The sequence below is a fragment of the Chelon labrosus genome, assembly GCF_963514085.1.
Source record: "Chelon labrosus genome assembly, chromosome: 1".
Lineage (NCBI taxonomy): Eukaryota > Metazoa > Chordata > Actinopteri > Mugiliformes > Mugilidae > Chelon > Chelon labrosus.
The window spans coordinates 18080717-18108134 of NC_140337.1; the positions used below are offsets into that span (position 1 = coordinate 18080717).

The 27418-nt window shown below is 41.2% G+C and overlaps 1 protein-coding gene across 1 annotated transcript in view; it reads right to left on the reverse strand.

Annotated features, from left to right (window-relative positions):
- dnah2 (dynein, axonemal, heavy chain 2) overlaps positions 1-27418 on the reverse strand; it is a gene marked incomplete at its 3' end in the record, with an annotated part of 57626 nt that overhangs the window by 21183 nt on the left and 9025 nt on the right. The window contains exons 20-56 of the mRNA XM_084549505.1: positions 26970-27170; positions 25927-26083; positions 25493-25645; positions 25171-25431; positions 24711-24872; positions 24306-24409; positions 22581-22737; positions 21886-21968; positions 21474-21654; positions 21052-21190; positions 18936-19153; positions 18674-18766; positions 18444-18569; positions 18135-18245; positions 17825-18013; positions 17462-17565; positions 16818-17007; positions 16334-16514; positions 15125-15252; positions 13538-13690; positions 13079-13204; positions 12160-12378; positions 10961-11078; positions 9645-9781; positions 9100-9237; positions 8830-8988; positions 8425-8577; positions 7902-7993; positions 7548-7743; positions 6417-6641; positions 6130-6234; positions 5187-5375; positions 1493-1578; positions 1161-1291; positions 844-993; positions 340-507; positions 61-221 (exon numbers count right to left, since the gene is read on the reverse strand). Coding sequence (XP_084405631.1) covers positions 61-221; positions 340-507; positions 844-993; positions 1161-1291; positions 1493-1578; positions 5187-5375; positions 6130-6234; positions 6417-6641; positions 7548-7743; positions 7902-7993; positions 8425-8577; positions 8830-8988; positions 9100-9237; positions 9645-9781; positions 10961-11078; positions 12160-12378; positions 13079-13204; positions 13538-13690; positions 15125-15252; positions 16334-16514; positions 16818-17007; positions 17462-17565; positions 17825-18013; positions 18135-18245; positions 18444-18569; positions 18674-18766; positions 18936-19153; positions 21052-21190; positions 21474-21654; positions 21886-21968; positions 22581-22737; positions 24306-24409; positions 24711-24872; positions 25171-25431; positions 25493-25645; positions 25927-26083; positions 26970-27170 — 5644 coding nt within the window. The remainder of the gene's footprint in view (positions 1-60; positions 222-339; positions 508-843; positions 994-1160; positions 1292-1492; positions 1579-5186; positions 5376-6129; positions 6235-6416; positions 6642-7547; positions 7744-7901; positions 7994-8424; positions 8578-8829; positions 8989-9099; positions 9238-9644; positions 9782-10960; positions 11079-12159; positions 12379-13078; positions 13205-13537; positions 13691-15124; positions 15253-16333; positions 16515-16817; positions 17008-17461; positions 17566-17824; positions 18014-18134; positions 18246-18443; positions 18570-18673; positions 18767-18935; positions 19154-21051; positions 21191-21473; positions 21655-21885; positions 21969-22580; positions 22738-24305; positions 24410-24710; positions 24873-25170; positions 25432-25492; positions 25646-25926; positions 26084-26969; positions 27171-27418) is intronic.

Genomic DNA, 27418 nt, shown 5'->3' on the forward strand with positions numbered 1-27418 from the left:
GAAATAGACATATGTGCTGCAAAAAATGGACAGAAAAGAGGCCAGCTAAATTTGACAGACCTCAACAAACTCATCCTGCTTGTAGAGATTAGGCACCTCTCCAGAACTCAGGATGTTGTTGATGTCCTCTAGGAAGGATTTGTCTACAATCTGGGTGTCATTGAACAGAAAGACTGTGGGCTTGTTGTCGACTCCAGCCAAACGGTACAGCTTCTTGATGTCTGAAAGCGACGACAGCAAAATCACTTCATGTGAATGCGGCTGACAGAAGACGAGAGGAGGAACTTGCTGCGCACGGGCGCGCGTAATCAGTCGTCAGTCAAATCAAACTGATCTCACCTTCTCTGAACTCCTGTTTGCGGTACTGCTTGGTGACTTCCACCTGGAATACCTGATACTCACAGATGAAGGCGGCTATCTTTGACAGGCTTTGTCTACCAGAACCTCCAACGCCAACCAGCAGCATGTTGCCTCTAAGCTGACTGATCACGCGTACCACACGGGTTACTGTGGAGGGAACACAAAAATATGATAATACGTAACACAAAATCCCCAAATCCATTATTTACAGTACTCTTTGAATGTATGACTGATTACAAAACTAGAAACTAGAGTTAAATAGACAGCAATGCACTACTAGTGATTTGTAGGAGCTTGTAGCAAAGTGAAAATCTCTGGGGAAACTGGGAAACAGTGAAAACAGCAAAGACACATCAGAGTACAAGAGGGCAGGATCTCTTATATTTAGTGATCGGTGGTAACTTGATGCATCAGGACAACTTTTTATACGTTTTTGCTTGAAAATGTGGGATTGTCGTGCGTGTGCTGTGTTTTCAGACTAACTGTGTTCGATGGCATCCCGGAAGAGCACCAGATTCATGGGCACTACGCCGGGGGTCAGGTTGTAGTCCTCCAGCTGTGTTTCCATGAACTTCTTGAGAACCTTCATGTCCATCAAGTCCTCGTAAACAGAGGAATCGTTCAGGAAGTCACCTGACCCACACACAAGATAAATAAACACATGTAAAAATGTTGCATCAACAGTGGCATCAACCCACGGTCCATTAGTGATCTATCAAATGATCTGTGGGTTTATTTCACATACATTGATGTGACACTGAATTTGCTGTGTGCTTGTACAAGTGAGCGTATGCAGGTACCAAATACTGGAAGTTGTTTGTTCGGGCAGATGTTCAGAAAACTCAGGGAAAAGAGTGAGCGCAGTTTTTCCTCCAGCAAACCAACAAAGGTATCCATGTCACTGCGATTTACAAGCCGATCGGAGAAAACCCTGAAATCGAAATAAATTGTGAACTGCATGCATGACAAAAAGCACCTGGTTACTGTTTGCTTTATATCAACATTTGATTAATGCAAAGCAATTCGAGTCTACATATATTCTAGGCAGCCGCTAAGAGATAATGATGCAGAATGACAATGTCATAATAACAAGAGAAGAGCTATGGGAAATATGCAGCATGGCTTTAGTTACCTGAAGCACTCATGGATCCACAGTCTAATGAGGCTGTCTTTGGTCTCGTGGGAGTCTGGTTGAGCTCGTAGCAGGCCCTGAAACACCTGCAGTGGAAAAAAGGGGTGAACAGGAAAAAAGAATAAAACACATACAATCATGAACATTTTAATTATCAGATTACTAGAGGACTTTTTTAAATAAGCGCTCATAACAAAAAACAGGTTTAACAAACCATCAGTTTATTCCAAGAAGTAGGGATATAGGTTATCCTGAGGTTTAGTGAGATTTAGGATTTTACTGAAAACATATTTTAGATAAAGCACAGGCATATAGTGTAGATAGACAGATAGATAGAAGGAAGATAGAAGGAAGATAGAAGATAGAAGGAAGATAGAAGGAAGAAGGAAGATAGAAGATAGAAGGAAGATAGAAGGAAGAAGGAAGATAGAAGGAAGAAGGAAGAAGGAAGATAGAAGGAAGATAGAAGGAAGAAGGAAGATAGAAGATGGAAGATAGAAGATGGAAGATGGAAGATAGAAGGAAGATAGAAGATAGAAGGAAGACGGAAGATTGAAGATGGAAGATGGAAGATAGATGGAAGATGGAAGATAGATGGAAGATAGAAGATAGAAGATAGATGGAAGATGGAAGATAGAAGGAAGATGGAAGATAGAAGATGGAAGATAGATGGAAGATGGAAGATAGATGGAAGATAGAAGATAGAAGATAGATGGAAGATGGAAGATGGAAGATAGAAGGAAGATGGAAGATAGAAGGAAGATGGAAGATAGAAGATGGAAGATAGATGGAAGATAGAAGGAAGATAGAAGACAGAAGGAAGATGGAAGGAAGATGGAAGATAGAAGGAAGATGGAAGATAGAAGGAAGAAGGAAGATGGAAGATAGAAGATAGAAGGAAGATGGAAGATAGAAGGAAGATGGAAGATAGAAGGAAGATGGAAGATAGAAGATAGATGGAAGAAGGAAGATGGAAGATAGAAGATGGAAGATAGATGGAAGATAGAAGATGGAAGGAAGATAGAAGATGGAAGATAGAAGGAAGATGGAAGATAGAAGGAAGAAGGAAGATGGAAGATAGATGGAAGATGGAAGATAGATGGAAGATAGAAGATAGAAGATAGAAGATAGATGGAAGATGGAAGATAGATGGAAGATAGAAGATAGAAGATGGAAGATAGATGGAAGATAGAAGATGGAAGGAAGATAGAAGATGGAAGATAGAAGGAAGATAGAAGATAGAAGGAAGAAGGAAGATGGAAGATGGAAGATGGAAGATGGAAGATAGAAGATAGATGGAAGATAGAAGATAGAAGATAGAAGGAAGATGGAAGATAGAAGGAAGATGGAAGATAGAAGATAGATGGAAGATAGATGGAAGATAGAAGGAAGATGGAAGATAGAAGGAAGATGGAAGATGGAAGATAGAAGATAGAAGATAGAAGGAAGATAGAAGATAGAAGGAAGACGGAAGATTGAAGATGGAAGATGGAAGATAGATGGAAGATGGAAGATAGATGGAAGATAGAAGATAGAAGATAGATGGAAGATGGAAGATAGAAGGAAGATGGAAGATAGAAGATGGAAGATAAATGGAAGATGGAAGATAGAAGGAAGATGGAAGATAGAAGATGGAAGATGGAAGGAAGATGGAAGATAGAAGATAGAAGGAAGATGGAAGATAGAAGGAAGAAGGAAGATGGAAGATGGAAGATGGAAGATAGAAGATAGATGGAAGATAGAAGGAAGATGGAAGATAGAAGGAAGATGGAAGATAGAAGATAGAAGATAGAAGGAAGATAGAAGATAGAAGATAGAAGGAAGATAGAAGATAGAAGGAAGACGGAAGATTGAAGATGGAAGATGGAAGATAGATGGAAGATGGAAGATAGATGGAAGATGGAAGATAGATGGAAGATGGAAGATGGAAGATGGAAGATAGAAGGAAGATGGAAGATAGAAGATAGATGGAAGATGGAAGATAGATAGAAGATGGAAGATAGAAGATGGAAGATAGAAGGAAGATGGAAGATAGAAGATGGAAGATAGAAGGAAGACGGAAGATTGAAGATGGAAGATGGAAGATAGATGGAAGATGGAAGATAGATGGAAGATGGAAGATAGAAGATAGATGGAAGATGGAAGATAGATAGAAGATGGAAGATAGAAGATGGAAGATAGAAGGAAGATGGAAGATAGAAGATGGAAGATAGATGGAAGATGGAAGATAGAAGGAAGATGGAAGATGGAAGATGGAAGATAGAAGGAAGATGGAAGATAGAAGATAGAAGGAAGATGGAAGATAGAAGATGGAAGATAGAAGGAAGATGGAAGATAGAAGGAAGATGGAAGATGGAAGATAGAAGATAGAAGATAGAAGGAAGATAGAAGATAGAAGGAAGACGGAAGATTGAAGATGGAAGATGGAAGATAGATGGAAGATAGAAGATAGAAGATAGATGGAAGATGGAAGATAGAAGGAAGATGGAAGATAGAAGATGGAAGATAAATGGAAGATGGAAGATAGAAGGAAGATGGAAGATAGAAGATGGAAGATGGAAGGAAGATGGAAGATAGAAGATAGAAGGAAGATAGAAGATAGAAGATAGAAGGAAGATAGAAGATAGAAGGAAGACGGAAGATTGAAGATGGAAGATGGAAGATAGATGGAAGATGGAAGATAGATGGAAGATGGAAGATAGATGGAAGATGGAAGATGGAAGATGGAAGATGGAAGATAGAAGGAAGATGGAAGATAGAAGATAGATGGAAGATGGAAGATAGATAGAAGATGGAAGATAGAAGATGGAAGATAGAAGGAAGATGGAAGATAGAAGATGGAAGATAGAAGGAAGACGGAAGATTGAAGATGGAAGATGGAAGATAGATGGAAGATGGAAGATAGATGGAAGATGGAAGATAGATGGAAGATGGAAGATAGAAGATAGATGGAAGATGGAAGATAGATAGAAGATGGAAGATAGAAGATGGAAGATAGAAGGAAGATGGAAGATAGAAGATGGAAGATAGATGGAAGATGGAAGATAGAAGGAAGATGGAAGATGGAAGATGGAAGATAGAAGGAAGATGGAAGATAGAAGATAGAAGGAAGATGGAAGATAGAAGATGGAAGATAGAAGATAGAAGGAAGAAGGAAGATGGAAGATGGAAGATAGAAGATAGATGGAAGATAGAAGGAAGATGGAAGATAGAAGGAAGATGGAAGATAGAAGGAAGATGGAAGATAGAAGATAGAAGATAGAAGGAAGATAGAAGATAGAAGGAAGACGGAAGATTGAAGATGGAAGATGGAAGATAGATGGAAGATGGAAGATGGAAGATAGATGGAAGATGGAAGATAGAAGATAGAAGGAAGATAGAAGATAGAAGATAGATGGAAGATGGAAGATGGAAGATAGAAGGAAGATGGAAGATAGAAGGAAGATGGAAGATAGAAGATAGAAGGAAGAAGGAAGATGGAAGATAGAAGATAGAAGGAAGAAGGAAGATGGAAGATAGATAGATAGATAGATAGATAGATAGATAGATAGATAGATACTTTATTGATCCTGAGGGAAATTCAAGCATCCAGTAGCAGTAACATACATTGAACATGTATGATGGTGTGAGGAATAATTTATTCTATATAGATAGATAGATAGATAGATATACATTCTATATGTTCTTTGTGTACCTTGGAGATATCCCTGAGGTTGAAGAGGTAATGTATCTTGGTCGGAGTGGGAAGAAAACAGGCAGTGACAGCGTTGTACAGCTGTAAAGTGGCCTGAGTCAGAACCTCTCCAATGGGCTTCACGTCCTCCATGAACCCCTGCAGCTTTTGGTTGATCATAGTACTGTAGATGCACTTGATCTGGGACTCCTGCATGAGAGTGGGTAAGTCAGGGCACATCTTGCAAAACACTGCATAAATCCATGTCCGCAACACACAAGATTTCAATCTTGTAACGGCCAATTTCATGTTGTCTACTTCACGCGCAGAAGAGGCAAAACAACTCCAGTGTCAAGTGTTTATATCCTGAATGCAAAAAGAGTTCCCACTATTTTCCAGCAATTGTATTCTGTCCTTGTTCGGCAATATAAAAAGGCAGATGGAGTGAAGAGTGGAGCGAGGGAACACAAATGAATGCTGAAAACCAAGAGGCGCGATAGGACGGAGCCAGAGATGAATTTATTATTGAAAAAATGCTGAAAAGAGACAGTGATCAGGAGAGGCAGAGGGTGAGAGGAAAGAGAGGGAAAGTACACGTACGCTAAGTACGACAAAACACTGACAAAAAGGGGGACACAAAGAGAGGTGTCAGGTGAGAGGGGGGTAATTAGAAGAGGGGGACGTTTGAGAGCAGGTTTTCCTGTAATCACAGTGTTGTGGGTGTTGAAAATGAAAAATAGGCTGCGCATTGTTAGAATCATAATGATGGCAACTCCTGTACGGTGAGATGGAGGAGAAGTTGACAAATGGTGACAGTAGATGACGTAGCAGTTAACAGGTAAAAGACTGAAATGAAGAAGTAGTTGGGCAACAGTTTAGTTAAATTAGAGTTAAGTCGTCTAACTCTACAGTTTAGGTATTTTTTGGTTTGGGGAGAGGAGAGGAGAGACCCAACAGGACTTACATGAGGAAAGGTCATATTGATGAGGTTGAATCGACTCTGTAAGCGGGCAGAGATGTGAGTCCTCCCTCCACCAGGGGGGCCCATGGATGCCAAAAGGAACATGTCCTAAAACACACACACACACACAGAACAGAAAACAATAGTTAAATGGCCACTGAGTAACACAGCCAGAGACTTAATACATTTCATTTATTTTACACAGTTAACAGGTGATTATGGGGAAAAACAAAAGAGGCAGAAAAATTATAATACCGCGCCCCTGCTTTCATTAATATTCTACTTCTTACCTTGACAAACTTTAGGGTCTGTTTCTGGAGGTCATACCAGAAGCCATAGTCGATCCAGTGGCGCAGCAGCTCCAGCGGCGGCTGAGAGCCAAAGAGGTCATGGGCCGGCATGTTGAGGTCATCCAGGAAGCAGAGCAGACGCTTCCCACCTGCCGGCACGAACACGCCCTTGGTTCGCTTCTCTATTCTGCTCTCCACGATGGCCTGGATGTTATTGGAGGTGGTCTGGACGGGGTGAAGACATTAAAAGACATTAGACTCCTCTTTATTTATTTATCCTCTTTATTTATGTGTCTGGCACTGCTCTTTCAGGCCAGAAAAAGCAACCAGTGGTCTTGCTTCGCTTCTTGGAGGCACACAACACAATCCATGAGCCCTGTACCTACAACTTTGCTTGAAGATTGATCTGTATAACTGGAAAAAAGTTTATTTTTAAGTATGAGTTGTGTATGTTGTACACCAGCCAACTGTTTTATGTTAAATGGAGAGGAGAGGTGACACATTAGGATAGCTCCTCCTCAGAGCTTTTGCTTGGAGGTAATGGTGATGGATATGGAGGAGGCAGACAGGGCAGCATGTTAATAATGGTGATGGTTGCAGTGGTGTGGGTGGTGATGAGTGCCTCCATCACCTCTGCCTCTCTTACAGCCCTTCATCAGAGCTATCCGGCACTAATCCGACTCGGCACTAATTGCAGAGCCTTGGAGCAGAATATGACTTTTACTGTAATTGTAGCGAAGCTCAAATTGAGGCGCTAACCCGGTATGTGCTCTCAATCGTTGGTGAATGACTGCATCTTATCCATGTCATGCTGTAAGTCAGGGTGGTTTGTTATCAAGTCTTGGTGAGATATATACGTGTGTGTGTGTGTGTGTGTGCAGTCTAACAGATGCACTGGATGCTCATTTTATATAATCCTATCTCAGCTTTAATGAGACCAAGCAAAAAAAAAAAGAAATGCACGTCACAGCAGGACAATCCTACATCTTAATTATAACTTGCGGAAAAACAGGAGGGCAAACACATAAGTGACTTATAAAACAGGACACGGCAACACATTTTTTTTATTATATAAAACAGGAACACAGGCCTGGCACGCACAGACACACACCGACCGTAGAAGGCACCTACCTGTGAAGACATGTTGATTGTGAGGGCAGTCCATTTGTCATCCATGCCCTGCAGGACATTTTGTGCCACTGAGGTTTTACCAGTTCCCACCGGCCCAGTGAGCAACACTGGGTACTGGCTCATGACCAAAGCCTTAACCAGCAAGTTATAGCGAACCGTGTCCACTGTAGGAACCATAATCTTATAAAATGGAGCACTGCAGGAGAAAACAGATAAAGATATAGTCAGTCATAAGTATATCGATATTCTAGTACTAAATACTCTACATGTTTAGCTTCAAAATTACAGTAACTGAACTGATTGATGATTAAACTGGACATACACATAGTCAAGAATATACTGTCTGTTACTTACGCAGAATTGTAGCGCCAGCATTTGGGCACCTTATCTTCAAAAGAGGCCCAGGTTTTATTCTTTGTGTCCACATAGTACTCATAAATCGTGTCCTGAAAGAGTTTACATAAAGCTCAGTCAATGTTCCTGCCATCTAATCCAGATGCATTCAGCTCGCCGGTGAAATGTGGACCTGTGCTAATTGGTATTAGACCTGCTGTGCACTTTATAACATCACTGAAATATGATTAAATGGTAAGTGTAATGATTGTAGAAAAGCAGTATATAATTTTCTACATTGCCATAGTGGCGTATGCTCAGAGTAGCTTGCCAACCTGCCAAAGGTGCTGAAACATTAATAGCCCTGGTAGCTCTATATGTCAAATTATCATTTTACCTTTTGCAAAAGGTGTTTAACGTCAGCAGTTGCAATCTACTGAAAAATTTGATTTAACGGGGGTCAAGGAAGTAACGTAATGGAGGGAAGGAACAGACTTTGTATGTGATTCGTGTGCAAACAAATCAAAAAATCCAAAAAAAGGACCTTGTCAGGGAAGTTGCCCTCCATCTTCCGTAGGAAGGCGTCCATCTTTTTGCGTCCGTACTCATCAACAGAAGCACAAATGGACCAGATGAGGCTGAAGATGAACCAGAGTTCCACGATCTTACCCAAGTTTTCTCTGTCTGAAGTGTTCACCTAAAGAAAGAGAAAATGAAAATGACACTTACCACGCTGGTAATGCTCACAAGATAATGTACTTATTAAGTGGTGAAAAGCAGTTGAGTAAATTTACTGTAATACCACACAATGGTTTAACCTGTAAAGACTAACAGCTCATTTCTGCGTGTAATGAATACTTTTAATTTATTTGATAATTTATGAACATTTGTTGAAACATTTTGAATTTTTAAATTAAAGGTGGCACGCTACGTTTTACGTTTTTCATACCCCATTGGCAGATGTAGCCAGTGAGTCGTAGAGGCGGCAGAGAGACGTGACACCGTTGAGTTCAGTGATGGGGATCAGCTCCTTGCAGTGGCTCTTCTTAAGGTTCAGAGTGCTTTCTATGTATTTCTCAAACAAACCCTTCAAATGGTCCCCTTCGGCCTGTGGGGAAATGGAGCAAGGGAGAAAACGACAAATGGTGATGGTAGAAAAGATCTCTAGAAAATATGAGCGTAAAATTTTTTATGAGGTTTTATGAGTATTGCAGTGTACTTTGTGTCGCTTGTCCAGCCAGGACTGAACAAAAGGCTTCCATCCGAGATCAGTGTAATCATTGTAGACCATTCCACACCGAGACACTGTAGCTGGAGAGGCCATTGCCAGGTTCTCCACTTCGAACAGCAGAGACACCTACAGTAGGAAAACAATGCACATTATTTACCATTGACATTCATACTTATTGTCTAGAAAGGCCACATTTTAAGCTCTTTCCCGGTCTCAATCCAGTAAAGCACTGTAACAACGTGGAGATTATTTCTTCCTCTTCTCGTAACAGTCAGACTGTCAGTTAATTGGATCAAGCCGCTTGCTCCATCTCAGTTTTATTTTACTACTTCGATCTGTCTTTATGAGATTAAATGAACAGTGTAATAGTTGGTTTCTTTCCTTTGGAAGACTTTCCGTTGTAACAGACCAATATAGAAATCATTCATGGCATGTTTACAATTCAAATTCACACTGGTAATATTGACACGTGTGCAGTCAAAACGGCGGCTGTGAATAACGCAGATCAGCGCGGTTTCCTGTTCAGTTCTCACCTGCTCAGGCATGGAGATCCTCTCTCCGTTGATGAGCGTCAGCACCTTGTTGTCATCCATAACCGAGTTCATGCTCTCGATCCACAGCGTGTCAACAGGCCCATCAAACACAATCCACTTCTCATCTGGTTTCTCATCTTTAGAACGGAGAGGGGACGCAGTGTGTCACAGATAAAGTGACGTGGCATACAAATATAGGGGCGAGTACAATTAACTCGTATAATACAGACTTCAGATTACTTACATACTGACCTTAAAAATACCAATCTATAAAAAAAAAGGAAGCAACCTATCATTTCCTGGGCTTTTGGCTCGATAATCCGGAAAAAGAGGATTGCAAAAATGGCAAATAAATGCCAGAGGGTCTAGTTTCATCCTGACAAATCGCCTATTGTTAGAGAATAATTTCTCTTGCCTATGTGTTGTTAATGTTAGATTACTGCTGGGGTCAGTTATCTGCCCTATTTTCTCTCTGAGGAACATGCCAAGGCCATGGTCCCTCTTTGGCGTCTTCAATCTCACTGTCTGGCTGTCTACAGGCACAGCTGTGGAGTTGGATGATAACGTCCTCCGTTCCTGGAAGACACTTTGTATTTCCTAGTTGGTGTGAATCCTTATCTTCATGTTTATGTACAACGGCCAATGGGATGTTAACACATCTCCCCTTTGCTGCCTCGGCCCACCTTTCTAGTATAATAACCTGAGTTCACTGCTTGTCCCTTAGAACTGAGGTGGACTCATGCACTTATGTTGTGATGACGAAGCTTCTGTTCTCCTCGTACGAGCCTAAATAAACTCCTTCAGCATAAGACATACAGGACTCTGGTACTTCTTCTTCTTCTTCATCGGCATCACCGCAAATTCCTCCCTAACACCTGTCAGTTCTGTATTTCAGTAAACCCTAGATCAGATGGATGTGAGGGGCATTCACGGCACAGCTACTGCATAACACAGCTGTCCTGTTCTCACTGACATCAGCTTCCAAAGTTACAGTATGAAACAAAAGGAACATAAAAAACTGTAGTCTAAATATCGTAGAATAAGAATCGGACATATTTTACTTTTTAGCACTGCTAGTTCAAAAACGTTTTTAATATAAAGCTACACATGAAAGATTACTCTCTGACTTAATGTACATTTTGATTCAGTTTAGCAAGAATCTAGAGATGAGAATCTGGTGTGGGCAGAGAAAGAATCACCCCCTAACGTGTGTTCATTCATACCACATGAAGTGTGAACACCAATGTGTGTGTGTGTGTGTGTGTGTGTGTGTGTGTGTGTGTGTGTGTGTGTGTGTTTTTTTTTTATGTTAGCACCTGCGCAAGCTGATCTCATGAGGCAAGACAACACTCCGTCAGTCCACTCATTAGTAGAAAGGTCATTTTCTCCGTACAGCTCTCCCAAACTCATTGCTTTTGGATTCAGAGGATACTCCTGTTGTGCCACGGGGACCGAGGCAGGAAAGACAGAACAAAAAGTCCATGACAATGGCAGATCTTAATTACTGAGTCTTTGTCAGCTACAAACCTTTAAACTGATGAATGGTAGCTTTTAATGGAAGATATGCATCTTTTGCTGATTATGCAAATTTGTAGCCGCGGAAGGCATAAATTAATTAAGTAATAAGTGTATTTCCACTCTTTGCACACAGTACAGTATTGAATCTGAATGCAAACAACTTGGCTTGAAATTAAAGCTAACGTGAAAGTACCTTAAATCACACTGTCACTTATGGTCACTAGATAATGGCTCTAATACACTCCCTCAAAAAGAATGAACTTCTCTCATAAAAGACTGCATTTTTTCCCCCCATCATGTCATTATGATGACATTAGTTAAATTCACTCATCAGTGTCAGCGTGCTAGTGGTTCTTTTGAAAATAAATCCATAATTAATGAGATATTAGGTGTTAAAGAAATGTGTTTGAAAGCATGGCTGGCTTGATCAACATGTCTGGTCCAGAGTGAGTGACAATGAAGCAGGTCCAGGAGGGTTATTCGCTGGTAAACTTGAGTCGAAGGCACATTGTTTCAGTTCAGTTATGAATGACTATTATGTTGTACTACTTTAGGCAATACATTTTCCATACAGAGTTTTAGTCATTAGCTTGTTTCAATCAGTCCATGGTTCAATTTATTAATTGTTTGTTCTTTGTTGTTTGGACTAAAATACCTTTAAGGGGAGCTGATAAAAAAAAAAAGATGTACATGTGTGTGGATATTCAAAGAAACAAATAGAATGAAATGAGAAAAAGCAGACGGGCTGCAGAAGTGGCTGCAATGTTTTGTATTCCTACTGTAAGCAAATAAATAAGCGCTGACGCTGATCAGAAACATCATTTCATAACGTGTCCCTTAATCCTAATGTTTTGCCATTATAAAGTTACAGCGGTTAATTAAATAAAAAAGACATTTGCGGAGAACTGATAACAATAAGATGCAGATAAGAGCTGTCAGAGTTCAAAGTGTGATTAAAGCAGCAGCAGCAGCAGACAAAAACTGCTTCCACACCCACCTTGACCAGCTGAAAGCCTGGCTCTCCCTTATGGTGCAGCATAGTGAGGGTTTTCTGCAGGATCCTCCAAGTAACACTCTTAGCGCTGCCTGTCTTCCCTACCAGCATCGAGGAGTGTCGAGAGTTTTTGGTCTCATAAAGCTGGATGACTTTTGTCAGGGCGAAAGGAGTCACCTGCAAACCGCTCTTGCGAAGCTCAACCTCTATCGCCTCCTTTAGCTGAATCAAAATGATGGTAAAAGATGGACAGTGATTATGTTGAACCAGCGCTGGTAGAGCATACCTGTACCAATGTTGTAATGTTGCTACTTATTCACTAACAGTCTCACGAGATAATATTACAGTTGATTTGTTCTCTAATCACAAAACGCTAACACACCACCAGATTACACTGCAATACACACTAGATACGAGAAGCTTTCCAGCTAAAAATATGCACAACTTTTAGTTTACCCTTTAACATTCATGCATAGACAAAACTTGCTGTTATTAAACATTTCCACTTGCATTAGGCTAATTTCAGTTGTCTATTTTTGCTGGAGGCAAGCAAACCAAATGAATAAACACAAGTAAGAAGGCAAGAATAAATATTTCGCCTGGAAGCCGGCCTAAATTTCTTTCGCCTGCAAGAGGGAATCCTGCCAAACACTATGGCTAATAAACCATTTACTTATAGAGAGGAATCCATTAGAAAATACTGAGGAGCATCCCAGCCACAGTAATGACACTTGCGCTACTGCACTGAACTGCACTCAGGCTCAGCTTTTGTCTGGGCTGGGATGTGCAGTATTTCCATAGAGAATGACCTTGTTGATATTTTGCAGACAAAACGAGGAAGCACAATTAGAGCAAACACCACAAGACACTGTTCTCATTTTGCAGGAATGTCGATCGTGACTGTTGACCAAGGTCAACTCACCTTGCCATATTCAATAACAGGAGTTTCCACAGCAGGGAACAGGTCCTGGACGATCCCATTAAACAGCGGCACGTCAGTGGAAGCCAGCTTAGCAATGTTCATGTCCTTCATAGCCATTAGCAGGATCTGAGGACAGAGATACGGGGACAGAGTCACTCATGTTTCCACTTAGTTTAGCCTACTTCTAAGATCTTACTTCTTACTAAAAAGTGAAACAATGTTAGCTCAGATTTTTTTACAGGAGCTGCTCCTTCTATGATTTGACAAATCAGCATCATAATATTTTGTTCCTGTGCAAGTTACTGTCATTTATGTAACTCCAGAAGCTTTAGTTCCATAAGTTTTAATTCCTTCCTAGAAGAAATAATTCGTGAAAAATCAACTAATGTTCTAAAAGTCAATTATAATTATATGCGAGTGCTAAAACACATTCTGTGTCAGAGAAACAACAAGGCTCACTTCTTCATCAGGGACATTGGGGCAACAGCGGCGCTTCCTTCCGGCGTAGCGAAGCAAGGAGGTGAGAGCACGGAGGCCAAAGTCGTAGTGGTCCTGTTTGGACAGCTGCTGCACCGCCAGGGAGTAGAGCGTGAACACCTTCTTAGCCAGGACCTGCGAGGACAGACACAGAAGCAATGTAACATAAAGAAGGAGATGAAAAAGAGAGGAGGACAAAGGAAGACAAAGGCAAAAGTCACTGGATGTATATATAGATGAAGGAGTCCATCATGTTCAGTTCATCATGAGTCTATATGATGAACACTGGTGTTTGTCTGTCCCTCTTTGAAAATACACAATGCCCTCCATTATCCAGCTACATGGGGTACCGTGCAGCTGTGCTGTTCCCGTCTTAATCTGTTGTTGTAAGCACTGCTGCTTGGTTAACACTCCTAATTGTCTATCTGGAATTCTATCTTAATTGCGCCTCCCAGCAGGATTCACCATGGGAAGAGAACTATTCAGCACAGCCGTATGGATTTTGCCTCTCCAGAGAACAAAACAGGTGTTAACATGACGGAATTAGAAGCTCCTTCAAGACATGCTGGTTGCGAACACGCATACTGTATCACCTCCTCCAGTCAATCTGCAGCAAGCCCCGCACACTGCTGAACCTGTTTCCTGAAATTAGAACTTGCATGGCGTGTGCGAAAATGAGGCACAGGAAATTATCTGAAAGGGCTATAAGCAAATATACCGTTCCTGCAGTTTGCAAGTGACGGTTATTTGAGGAACGGGAACTGCTTTTGTGGAACTGCCACACAAATACGTACAAATACACAATAACACGCTCAGACCTTCACTGTGACACCGATCGAAGGCTACATCCTGCTACTGTAGGTGCTGAAAATACTTAGAGAACAGAATTCACCAATAAAATAACTTTAGTTTGGATGTGATAGTCATGTAAGTCATTACAACTCAAAGAAAGGGTATTTTTAATTACTTCTTTGTCAGTGTAGAAGAACTCAATCTCATCTCCTGAGCTCTTCACATAAAATAATAGCATGTAATGTTATTATATCTGTGATAATTCAACAAAGACATGCTTTAGAAATCAGTGCACATTCAGAGCTGTGTGTGTACGGGGTGAAAATAACAGCCACGCCGAATTCATTAAATCGATAGACCCCGTACTCAGACGAGGCCTGGTTGCTGTGAAGCGAGACCGATGGGAGCTGATGTGAGGTTTCCTGGTAGTCGGGGGGTTAAGCTGGGCCGGAGCCCACTGGGGTTGAGTTCCCCCCTCCTCGCAAATCCGTGTTTAACACCTGCTGACAGATGCAATCTCTTTATGCTCCCTGTGCCTGCTTTGTAGCTGGGCTTCAAGCATGACTGTTTAAACTCTCACTCATCCTTCCAGAAGAATGAATACGGAGCCAAATCGGGATTTTGTTGCACAAAAACCACATGGACTATATTTGTGTTTGTCCACTTTGAATAAATTATAAGAGACGATGTCTACTGCCCTTTCTTTCTGTGGTCCATTACATTATTTCTGTTTTCCAAGCACATTGCTGGTATAAAGTTTCCATCCAGTGCTCATACCTTGCAGTTGTTGAAGCCCTCTCCAAACAGAAGGATCTCAGCAATGAGAGTGGAGTCTGGCACTACCATTGAGATCGGTCTGAACATGGACTTAAGGTTGTCAGGAAGCTCAGTGCGACCTGCATAACCTAGAAAAAAATAAAAATAAAGAAAATATACAAATATGAACAATGACAACTAAGACAGAAAATAAATCAAGGTCCCCAACTGCATGGCTCCAGTCCCACCGTACCTGTAGTTCCCTTCTCTTTTACATTTACACATTAAAGGAACCATATGTAAGAAATGTATTTCAATTAATCATAAAATGGCCCTGATATGTCACTAGACATGAAGAAATCATGTTCATTTCAAATACTTATATCACTGACAACAGTTGTCCGGCCAGGATATTGTCATTTAAAAGTTAGAGTTGCAGCCCTCAACTGATGTTGATGTTGTCATGTTGTGTTTTGGTCTGAGGCGCCACCCTCAAGCTATCTACTAATCACGAAGTCAGTAGAGTTTCGTCTTCCGGGTTGCCAGCTCTGCTCTAGTTACCACAGCTGCAGCTACGAACGTGTCGGATAAAACATGTATAACGTTACTAAACCTAAAAGACCTCGTTATGAATCCGAACTACGTCGTGACAAAGTCCGAAATAAAACAAGGATTTGTATAGGAGATGCCTTTGAAAGATGGAGACGGCTGAAAACGGAGAAGAATTTGAAGACAGACGCCAACGTTGCTAATTTTCTCCTGGCTAACTTACTTGTACATAATGTAAACGGACATTTCAAATATTCACGACAGTCGAACAAAGTTATGCATGTTCGTGCAAAGTAACGTTACGTTAGCGCATACAGAGGAGGTGGGTCATCGAATTGAAAAGGTAAGGAATTGTTTGGGAAATAAAAACGGCGAGTCGTCATTGCTAAGATTAGCAATGCATTATGAGCCCGTTTCTCTGTCATTATGCTGAAACGCAGAGGAAAACAACATTAGCACGTCGATTATGGCAATGTGAAACGTAATTGAGACGTATTGAGTAGCCTAACGTTACCTCGGTAACCTGGCAACCTCGAGTCAGGGGGGAGGTTGGAGGGGATACACCGTTCTACAGTATTTTGAAAGTGATTGCAGTACCAGTTTTGGCCAGTTTTGGCCACAATCTTACATACTGTTCCTTTAAACATAATCTGTGCATTAACAAAATTTGTGTTGACCTACCAGGATTCATGGTGATAAAGATGCCACATGACGAGACCAGGCGTATGTGCTGTCCTTCAAAATGCAACTTGGTCTGTCCAGCTGAGAGGGCGGACAGGATGGAGAGGATCTGCTGGGCCACCACGGACAGCACCTCTATGTTGATACGGTTGAACTCATCGAAGCAACCCCAAGCTCCCGTCTGTTCAGGTGGGACACAATTTGAAAGTTAAATTGCGCAGACGGACTCAGTCAAGCTTGTGTTTTTTTCCCTTTGCTGAAAAGAAAATGACTTTTGTTTTTAACCTTTAACCTTTGGAGATGTTGGTCATTGTTAATCGCTTCCCACGGTCAATACACACTAATAAATCCCTCTGGATTTTAGAATAAATTACTCCTGGTACAAAAACTACCGACACATCACTTTACATTTCTTGACATCATCATTTTTTTTGTTTGCATTGTATTCATAGCTTTTATCTTAACCACCCCCACTCCACCCTACCTGTGCTAGGCCAGAGTACATGCGTCCCATGGATTTGTAGTCCAGTCCTTCAGAGCAGTTGACAACAATGACGTACATGCCGAGAGCTTTGCCCAAGTCCTTCACAGTCTCTGTCTTGCCAGTACCGGCTGGGCCTTTAGGAGAGCCGCCTCGGTGGAGATGGAGCGCTGTGGTCAGGGTCATGTAACACCTGGGCAGAAACATTTTTTTACACTTTCTTCTTCTCTTAAGAGTATCGCTAGGATTGAAATCTTTTTGGTACCCAGGAAATAAGTTAATATACATATACAGAAACTGAAAGAAAAGACACTAACTCCATATACACAAAGTTCAAAATGGAGCTTTATGCTGTATTGCAAAAATAAATATAAGCGATGTTTTTTCAAACTTAAACTTGTCTAATACGTGTCAATTCTGAATCTATCTACTGTCACATGTGTTTAGATAATTACTGACACTAATCTATTTTTTAGCATTTATGCACAATTGCTATTAAGGCTACAGTCTAAAGCTAATGTTAGCTTTCATGTGCAAATGTTCAATATAATTTACTTGACAATGAAATACACTAGATACTAATCACAGTGGCATATTTGTGGCATAAGTTCAGTGATGTATTAATTGACTAAATATTTAATTGTGACCTGTCTGTGAGTGGGGTGATGACGAGCCGTCCCGAGTTTCCAAGGTACTCGTAGCCGTACTTGAAATGCGTGTTGGTCTGTCGGATTACGCAATCATTCCCATCCTGTTGGGAGTGCAGTAAGTTGAACCTTATTTGCAGAGAACTGAACACATGCACTCACATTGTAAAGCACATTATTCACCATATTTCAATAACGGTAAAAGATTTAAGATCATTTTACTGTTTAACCTTGAGAGAAACGCCTTTAAAAGCAGAAAATTAAACCAGTTTGCTGATGAAGAAGGAAATCGGGGCAAAGGATGCACTTTAACTTGAGTAATTTCCAGTCTCCTGTGTCGGTTTCAGTTTAACTTGCCTGTGCCTTCTCCCAGTATAGCCGTAGCTGGCATAGCCACTCAAAGGCATTGACGTCACAGCAGCCTGCCTTGCCCAGCTTAGCAATGACATCCCGAGCGTGAACTTCCACCGTGACCAGAGCTACGATCTTCAGACGCAGGACTTTAGACAGGTTGTGGCGAATAGTTTCTGAATAGCCACGAAGCATGGAGACCTAAGAAAGATAGTTAAAGCAAAGCCACAAGTGTTACTGAAGGCCTGTTAAATGTGCGCACAAAATAGAAACACTGGTATGTTCAGCAAATTTAGTTTGAGCAACAAGAAGTCAATCAAACCTGTTTCTTCCACATGAACTTAAGAGCGGACTTGTCAGCTCTCTCCTTGCAGGTAATGAGAGATTTAGTGACATCCGAGGTCCACTGGATCTGACTGGCTGTGATTAGCATCTAAAATATGAAAAACTTTAAAACTGAAGAACCTGGTAACTTTTTATTTTTGTTTTATCAGTAAAATAATTGTATTTGCACCGTAAGTCGTGATGTCACTTCATCAGCGTGAACCAGTTCATGAGAACGTCGTGCACGGGTGAAGGTGTGAAAGACGAGATGGCCAATTTATGAGGGAAGATTCAAAGACAAGCGTACCTGTCCTGGCCATTCTCTGACCCATTTGTCTCTTGGTCCTTTTGTAGCCTTCAGATCCGAAAGACAGTTGTGCAGACTGTCCTTCAGTGTACTGCGCATCGTCCTCTCAATATCACACAGCCAGACCTACAAGCACGTAAAATAAAATGGCTCATTGTATTCAGTTCAGTCAGATTTATCACCGCAACACCTCTATCGCATTATAATCATACAGATCATCAGTGCTGTACCTCCACAGGTTTATCCAGATCCACTGGAACCCTGAACATGATTAACTCCCCATCAGCAGAGTACATCCCATGAGCCTGTAGTTTATTGCCCACCTAAAAAACACACACATAACACAGTGGCAGTTCTTTGTAAGTACTAGTCAATTAGTCCCAAAAAGCTGAAGTGAATCTGCAGCAGCCGAGAAGTTGAGGTCATGTAAATGTGAACTGACTGGTTTTCTGGATTTAAACATTTCATATAATGTTTATTTGAGTTCCCTGCCTTCTTAATGCTCAGGCTCTTGATGTTGTCAAAACACTTCTTCATGTGAGGCTGCATGGCTTCCGGGTTTTGCGACTGTCCCAGGACGTCCAGTACATCATCATTGGACAGGAAATAAAATCTGGGGAAGAGCTGCCTCTTGGTCTCCAGGTACATGTCCAAGGCCTTCAGGATTTCCTCCAGCTTGGTATTCATCTCTGACAGCTTCTCGAGCAAACCTGAATGACAGCGAGGAGAAAAATCCTTTTTATTCATACAAATAGTCACAAGAACTTCATTGTGCTTTATAATCTGCTACTGGTTATCAAAGTACCTACAAAGCAAGACAACAATCATGTTTGGCATTTCTTGAGAGTGGATAAATCTGAAATATTGAAGGGAGTAATAGAAGCAGGAGGAGCAGCCACAATGAGCTGTTAGATGAAGAGCTGAGGCAGTAGACGTCATAATGCCAACTTCTCAGTAGGGTATCCAACTTGTGTTTACAGACTCTCTGCATGTGTATTGTATTGTCAGATCGCAGTTGCTTCATTGCTTCTTTATTAAAATGACTGTCCCCACAATTTTGACATCCCTAAATTCCCCTAGTGCCACTAGGGGCAGAGGTGCGGTGGCATCCGCCTGATATCCAAGCCACCGGGAGGCTGGGACTGTCGGATCATTTGAGCTCAGGAGCTCTAAGTTGCAGCGGACTATGTCGATTAGGTGTCCACACTAAGTTCGTTATCGATACGGCGTTCTTGGGGGAGCCCGGGACCAGCCCAGGTCGTCTAAGGAGGGGTGCACCAGCCCAGGTCGGAAACGGAGAAGGTCAGTAGTGGGATCACGCTTACATCCTCCTTACATACAAGGCCCTTAAAGGCCTAGCTCCATCGTATCTTAAAGACCTCATTGTACCATATCATCCCAGCAGATCACTTCAGTCTGAAAGTGCAGGCCTACTTGTGGTTCCTAGAATTTCAAAAAGTAGAATGGGAGGCAGAGCTTTCAGCTATCAGGCTCCTCTCCTGTGGAACCAGCTCCCAGTTTGGGTTCGGGAGGCAGACACTCTCTCTATTTTTAAGGTCAGGCTTAAGACTTTCCTTTTTGATCAGGCTTATAGTTAGGGCTGGACTAAACCATCCCTTAGTTATGCTGCTATAGGCCTAGGCTGCTGGGGGACGATGCACCAAACACATGTCCTCCTTTCTTCGCTCTCCTCTCTCACATCCTCCACTTTCTTTTCTCTGGCACAGAGCTCTTGCCCTCTAATTTCCTATATACTACTAGTCATGCTATTCTGTGCTATTACTGTATAGAATGTTTACTGCTGTGTGTGTCCCTCCCCGCCTCCCTCCTGTCATGTAACATCATCAGTTTGTATCATAAGATGCCACATGTACACTTTAGTCAGATATGTGTATCTATGACAGATGTATGTTTATCTTGCTGTTCTCTTCTCTTCTCTCTTTGCTGTTCTCTTCTCTCTTTTTTCCGTCTGTACCTGGCTGGCCTTAGGCAGATGGGTCCCTCCATATGAGCTGGGTTCTGCTCGAGGTTTCTTCCTGTTAAAAGGGAGTTTTTCCTTGCCACCGTTGCCTTCAGGCTTGCTCTGGGGGTTTCAGGCCGGGTTTTTGTAAAGCGCCTCGAGACGATTTGTATTGTTATTGACGCTATATAAATAAAACTGAATTGAAAATTGAATTGAATTGTGAATAGATGCTGTAGCGCAGCCTGAGTAATACAGCAGGACCCAGTCTTTAATTTTTTGGCAGGCGGCTGCGATCCATTTAGTGCAGGACCACTTGCATGGCGAACAGTTTTTTCCCGCCTGCAGGGCGTCTGCTGAACAATGCCAGGGCCCCCCCCCCCCATGAACACATCAAACCCACCACCATCCCACTGTAAATGTTCCGGTTGTTGTATATACAGTGTATATCATTTTTGTATATTTGAGAGCCGAGTTCCATATTTACTATGTGTGACAACACCAAATCAAATTCCTTGTATGTACAAACACACTTGGCAATAAAGTCTTTTCTGATTCTGATTCTGAACATCAGGCCTGAAGTCAATCTGACTGTGTGGTTTGGTTTTGAAAACAATATTTAAAGAAACAGGAAATACGTTGTCATACCGGGATGGTGTGCTCCCTCTACAGCGTTGTTATTCTCATAAAGACGTTTCATTATGGTTTTCCAGCTGGAACTAACGCCTTCAAACTCTTTGCACTCTTGAGGCAGCTGTTCCCTGATGTCCTTTCCTTGGAAAATGTTCTGAGGGAATGCAAAACAGAAAATACAGTAGGTAGAGACTTGTGTCTGGTAGTGAAATGAGATTAATTGGAAACAGAACAAAACACAAAATAAACAAAGATGAGAAAAGCCAAAACAATCTACATACGTTTTACTTGAGTCTACACATACACATTTTGGCCAGATGACCTTTCTTTGCATGCAGATAATGACACATAATGAAAGCAAATATACATCAGTGAAATGAAACAGTGAATATGTAGATCTGCTAACATACTGTAGTATGTGAATCTGTTTCCTGTACCTCCAAATAAATCCAGTTACGCTGCACAGTAAGGACCATCTCGATTACTTCCAGCACCTGGGACAGCCGGCGTTCCCAACGGTCCACCTCCTGATCAAAGGCTTTGACAAACCGAGAAGCCTTCATTGTGGACAGAGTGACTTGGTTGTCCTCCAGGGCCTGGAAAATGTCCTCTGTTCCCCTGGGAGAGACAGAGAGTGAGCGCATGACTGTTGGATGATGGATTCCAGTTGTGCCACATTTCAGTTTATTTGTCTGCGTAGTTCACTGTAATCCAACACAGCTGTAATATTTCTGCCATATACCATCTTTGTTAAACCTGTCCCAGAAATGCAGTGTTTTAGGACATAGCCATGTACATTGTTACTGTTCAGCCCCTCACCAGCCCTGCCCTGAAGGCTTGCTTTCTCACCTCATCCGGTAGTGGCCTTCCTCTTTGTACGGTGCTATATCCAGGGGCATCTCCTCCCACGTCTTGGCAATGGCCTCCAGACCCTTTAAAAGCAAACACGATGCTTAATGTTAACAGACGGAGTCCACCAATGAGAGGTGCAAAATAAGGGTCAACATTTCTATTCTCTTTATTTATAAATACGACTAGATCATTACTGTCAGGTAAACATGAATCAGAGCTTAAGGAACCTTTTAGAAAGTAGTATAATTTATTTTTTGATTACACACATTATGAGTTTTTTAGTAATAATTATTTTGTATTAATGTGTCCAATCTAATACGACATTTTATATTTTTTCGTACATTTCTGAGAAAGTCTTCTGAGACCTAACTGAGCATTTCAGTTGAGCGATTTGACAGGTTAATTATTTTTCTGAGCTTACTAAATCCCATCAACTGACTGCTCCTTTCACAAGTTGCTTCACTCTAATTTCTAACAGCACAATTACCTGCTCATTTAGTAATCAGTTGCTAATTGCTCTCAGATTATATTTGCTAGATGTGTGAAAGGAGCAGCACAAAAGCCTCTCTGTGTGTGTAAACCTGGCCATGAAGCTGCCCAGAAGTAACCTCTGTGATTACTGTGGTGCACAGTGACAAAACGGAGAGCGTCTGATCTGATCTGATCTGAGAAACCAGAGGAAGAGACGGGACCTGTTCTATGGAGAGTTCCTTGCTGGCGGCTCCAGAGATCTCACTGATATCCTCAGCATACTTGTCAAGGCTCAGAGATATGATCTTTTCCAAGGTGAATTCAGCACTAGTATGGTCAAAAGAGCATTTCAGCTCCTCACAGATCTGCTTCCAGTGCCTAAAGAAAGGTGGATATTGAAGTTTGATTAATCTTAGTGTAATTATCCTGCAGGTCAGCTAAGAGTCACATATACTATACTTACTATATGCTTCTTTTATTTTCTGTGAATATGGCACACATTCTGTGTAAATATTAAATACACACAACACCTTTGTAAGGCATGGTCAAGACCTCATGTAGAATGAGACTATTGTGCCTAAAAGACTAAAAGACTACCCAGAACTAGGATGTTCATGGACTGCTTACAAATGTATATTGACATATCAGGGCATAGCAGACTGTGGAGCATCATTAGCCCACTGACTGACATCACTGAGAGGGGAACAATGAAGGGTGTAATTGAGTGAGAGGAGACAGAGTAAAATCTGTGCTAATGCTTCCTCGCTGTTCTCTTTTTTTTATCACAACAGTCATTTGAGGACCAGCTAGCTTAGGTACTCGATGCTGACAACAACATGATTACATCATTTTTATTCATTGCCATCTTTCTCAGTATGCCTCTTTATAATTATAATGTGTTTTTCTTTCTTTTCTTATATATATATATATAATACAGCTCTGGAAAAAATTAAGAGACCACTCCCACAAATGTTTCTTAAATCAGCATCTCTACATCTATGGCAGCCAGTCCATTCCAGTGTTTCTTCAATTCCAACACAAGCCTCCTCATTCTACTTACTGAGACACTGATCAGGTGATCACCTGAACCAAATCTTATTTTATGAGGAAGATTATAAAAAAACACTGCTGTGATTAAAGATTGAGATTATCCCACCAATAATGATTTCTAAACTCTTCCTAAGTTAAAATATTAGTGTTGTGTTGTTTAAGAAATGTTTTTCTTTGCATTATTCGAGGTTTGAAAACACTGCATCTTTTTTGTTATTTTGACCAGTTGTCATTTTCAATGAAATAAATGCTCTAAATGGCAATATTTTAATTTCAAATTTGAGAGAAATGTTGTCAGCACTTTATAGAATGAAACCAAAATGTTCATTTTAATAAATACATAGCAAAACCAGCAAAACTGATCATTTTGCAGTGGTCTCTTATTTTTTTCCAGAGCTGTATATTCCTAAATACATAGTGTAACCCTTCAGAAAGTTGACTCAGTGATAAAACCTAATAACGTCTTGTGTTTAGTTTCTCTCCAATCCAGTTGTGTTTAGCCAAAACAAAAATATTTTGGCAGTACAACTTTACAAAGCCAGACGGGGAGCTTTTTATGAAAAGTGTGTTTGTCTATGCAAACAGAGTGTATGCATTTAAATGAGCAACGACTTCGGCGGATGGAGGGCAGGATGCAGCAAAGGACCGGATTGCTCTCTAAGAATAAAGATCCTAAGACACCGACTGATGAGAGGAAACAAGAGTTTGATTAGAGGACAGCAGAACAAACTCCAGGAGGATCTTACTGGAATAAGCCTATTCGGTGGAACTTGGAAACACACTTAACGTTGATCTGTGTGGTCAGTGTTATTAAACAGTTCCATGTACAACGGAATAATAGATAATCGGTCATATATATATTATATGACAAATGACATTTTGGTTTCAGTCCGTACCTGTCTCTCATGGCTGGGTTCCTCAGGTCAGCAATGAGTGGAATGATCTGCTTGAACTGGTCAATCTTCTTCTTGGAGAAATTTACGATGTCCCAGTTCTTATCCTGCAACGAGATATAGATCATGTCTCCACTACTGTGTAACTTAGCTGTCTCAGTTTAAACGCATAATGCAGTTTAGACAGGGTTTGTGGGTCTAAAGATGTCCCCCTGCTAACTATCTATCACAAACAGAAAGTCTCTACAGGCCAGAATACCGCGGTTAAATAGTACTGTACTGACTCTAACTGTGTGTGAATGATTTCTCTTCATTAAAAAGCTAATAATATATTACAGCTAAACTGTGGCTGTCACATCACAGCAGAAAGCAGATGGCATTTAATCAACCCTGTGTGGCAGAACTGACCTGGAGCTCTCTCTGGAGTTTGTGGAGTCTTTTGAACATGTCCTGTGCTGTCCTCTCCATGCTCTCCGTCTGGAGGACGGCGAGCTGACCAACCTTCCAGGTGTTCCAATTACGATTCCATTCCTCTGTGATGTCCCAGACCTGCTGCAGTTGGTCCATGTCCTGCACAGCATATGCGTACACAAGGCAACATGCATACAAATATTAGCTCAGTCATTTAGTACAAAGTTGAGTTAATTCAAGTTAAATGAATCCCCATTCTGGTGTCTTTGTTTTATATATCCTCTCTGTCTTATTTCCAGCCAATTTCCAACAACCGCATGTAATCATATATTACTATTTTGAGACAGTTTATCACAAACACAATTCCCCTTGTAACCCTCTCAGGATTACATGCTCTGTTTAAACATATGACAAGACAGCAGTGTGTTAGGACTACGAGCCCAGTGCTGCTTCGGACCTTCTCCAGCATTCGCACGGTTTTGGAGGGGACCTGCTCCATCTTGAAGAAGCCCAGCCCTTCAAGGATGGTGTTCTCTTCCTGTTTTAGAGTCTCCAGTTGGTTGCGATGCTCTTCTAGCTGCTTTAAGGCCTCCTCAGTGCTCAGTCCACTGCTAAATGGACCTGGAAATGCGAAAGCAAAAAAAAGTCCAGAGAAACGTACGCACATGAAATGCAAAGACAGCATAAAAACACAAACATGAAGTACATATTCATTTGTCTACAGACTTATTAGTGTGAGATAGAGAGAGGCTGCCACCTCTGGTGATGAACTCCTGCACAGTGGTCTCAATCTTCTTCTTGAACTCCTCAGAGGAGATGAGGAGGCTGTTCTTAAACTTCTCCTTGTGCTCCTGCAGCATGATGTCACTGTCGATCAACACCTGCTGGAATTTTACCCATTTGTCGTTCAACACCTCGCGCATTTCCTGCACCTGTGGGTGAACCAAACAGGATTGTGTACAGAATACTTACTTAAGTTGAGGGTAGGTAAACAATTCAACAAGCTGAACTTGACCGGACGAGATTCAGCATAAGATATTAAATGTTTTTTACTGATCAACAGCAACAATACTGAAGGTTTTAGATAAATAACTTGAAAGACATTACAGGGGCGCAAAAACAACGGTTGCATATAGTTTATACACAGACATACATTGACAGTTCACTGTGCAACCTTCACATACATTTGCTTGATCATGAGCGAGGTACTTACGTCCTGTTCCACTGGGGCTTCATATTTGTCCAGGATAGAGAACTGGTCATGGATGAGGCGAATCTGAGCCTCCGTCTTTGCCACGTTGCCCTGGAGCGTCTCCAAGAGTTTAAGGCTCTCGCCAAGCTCTGCCAGTGTCTGTGGAGATTTTCCCAGCCTAAACATATCCATGCAAAACAAACATAAAAAAAAGAGTGAGACCACCTTCAGCACAAGACCATTTCTCGAACGTTCACCGGAGCAAATGTTAAATATGGTTCTTCCCTCAATGACTGAAGCGATCATAGTTAAATGAATCACCTTGTTTATTTCAGGGAAATAACTGGTTCTATTGTGTACATACTGTATCTCCGTTGCTATTTTTAGACATCCGTGTCATGGTATATCTATATGCTAGAATAAAGGGAACAGGAATTGTTTGTGCTGAGTTTCTTGAAGTTGTTTAACAGCTCATCCTCTAATCTTCAATTCCCAATTGACTAGTGGGAATCTCAGGCAGTTAATCTGACTTAATGACCCATAAAGGAGTTAAATACATGTGGTCTAATATCCCACTATTATTGTTCATATGAAAATATTTCAAATTGAATATTTCATTTGGATATTCCAAGTATGAGTTGGATTTTAAGGACATTCTTTAGGTATTGTTTTAGACATGTATAAAGCACACAGGGAATATCATTTAGGATTGTTGCTTTTTGTGACAGTTTGTGGATCAGTTCTGCACTTTGAACATAAATGTAAACAAACTAGGAGTTTGCAAGGCTGAAAATATTAAGATGCATGTCCAAAAAAGTCCATGTGTCACATCACTTGCACATCACTGACATTTTAATAGAAGGAATGGAAGAGGTAGTCTATGTTTGTGCAGTGAAACACAAAGCTAAGCAGAGATATTGTCTTTTCCTGTTAAAGGCAATAAGCAGAATATTTTTGTGCGTGTAAATGCAGTGACTGTCTTCCAGCTTAACAGACAGCACTATGTCCTGCAACATAAAAATACCCTTCAAAATAATTATTTCTTTTTTCAATTGACTCCCCACCTGTTGGCGTTGTCCTGCAGGGAGCCGTGAAGCTCCTTTATGCCGGAGCTGACCATGTGACTGAGAAGATGAGTGAACTTGGTTTGCCACTCATGGCAGTGCTGCACCAAGGAGGACTTGAGTGGTGAACAGTCCAGAATGACAAATCGGATCGTAAACACAGTGTCTTCCTGGTGGACACTGTTGGCCTTCTCTGTGTACCTAGGAGTGAACCAGAGAGAACAGGGACCGCTGAAGAATGTCTTCATAAAATAAATTTAACAAAGGTTAACTTGGGGACATTTAAATATGCAATATATCTGATGCATTTTTAACAGCATCACTGGGAGAAAAATCACAAGGTTATAATGAGCACGCAGAGCGCGAGGAAAAACAGTAGTTTCCTCATTTGTAGAAAAGAGCAGGTGTGGATATGCAATTCTCTTTAGATGTACTGAATAATTGCACAG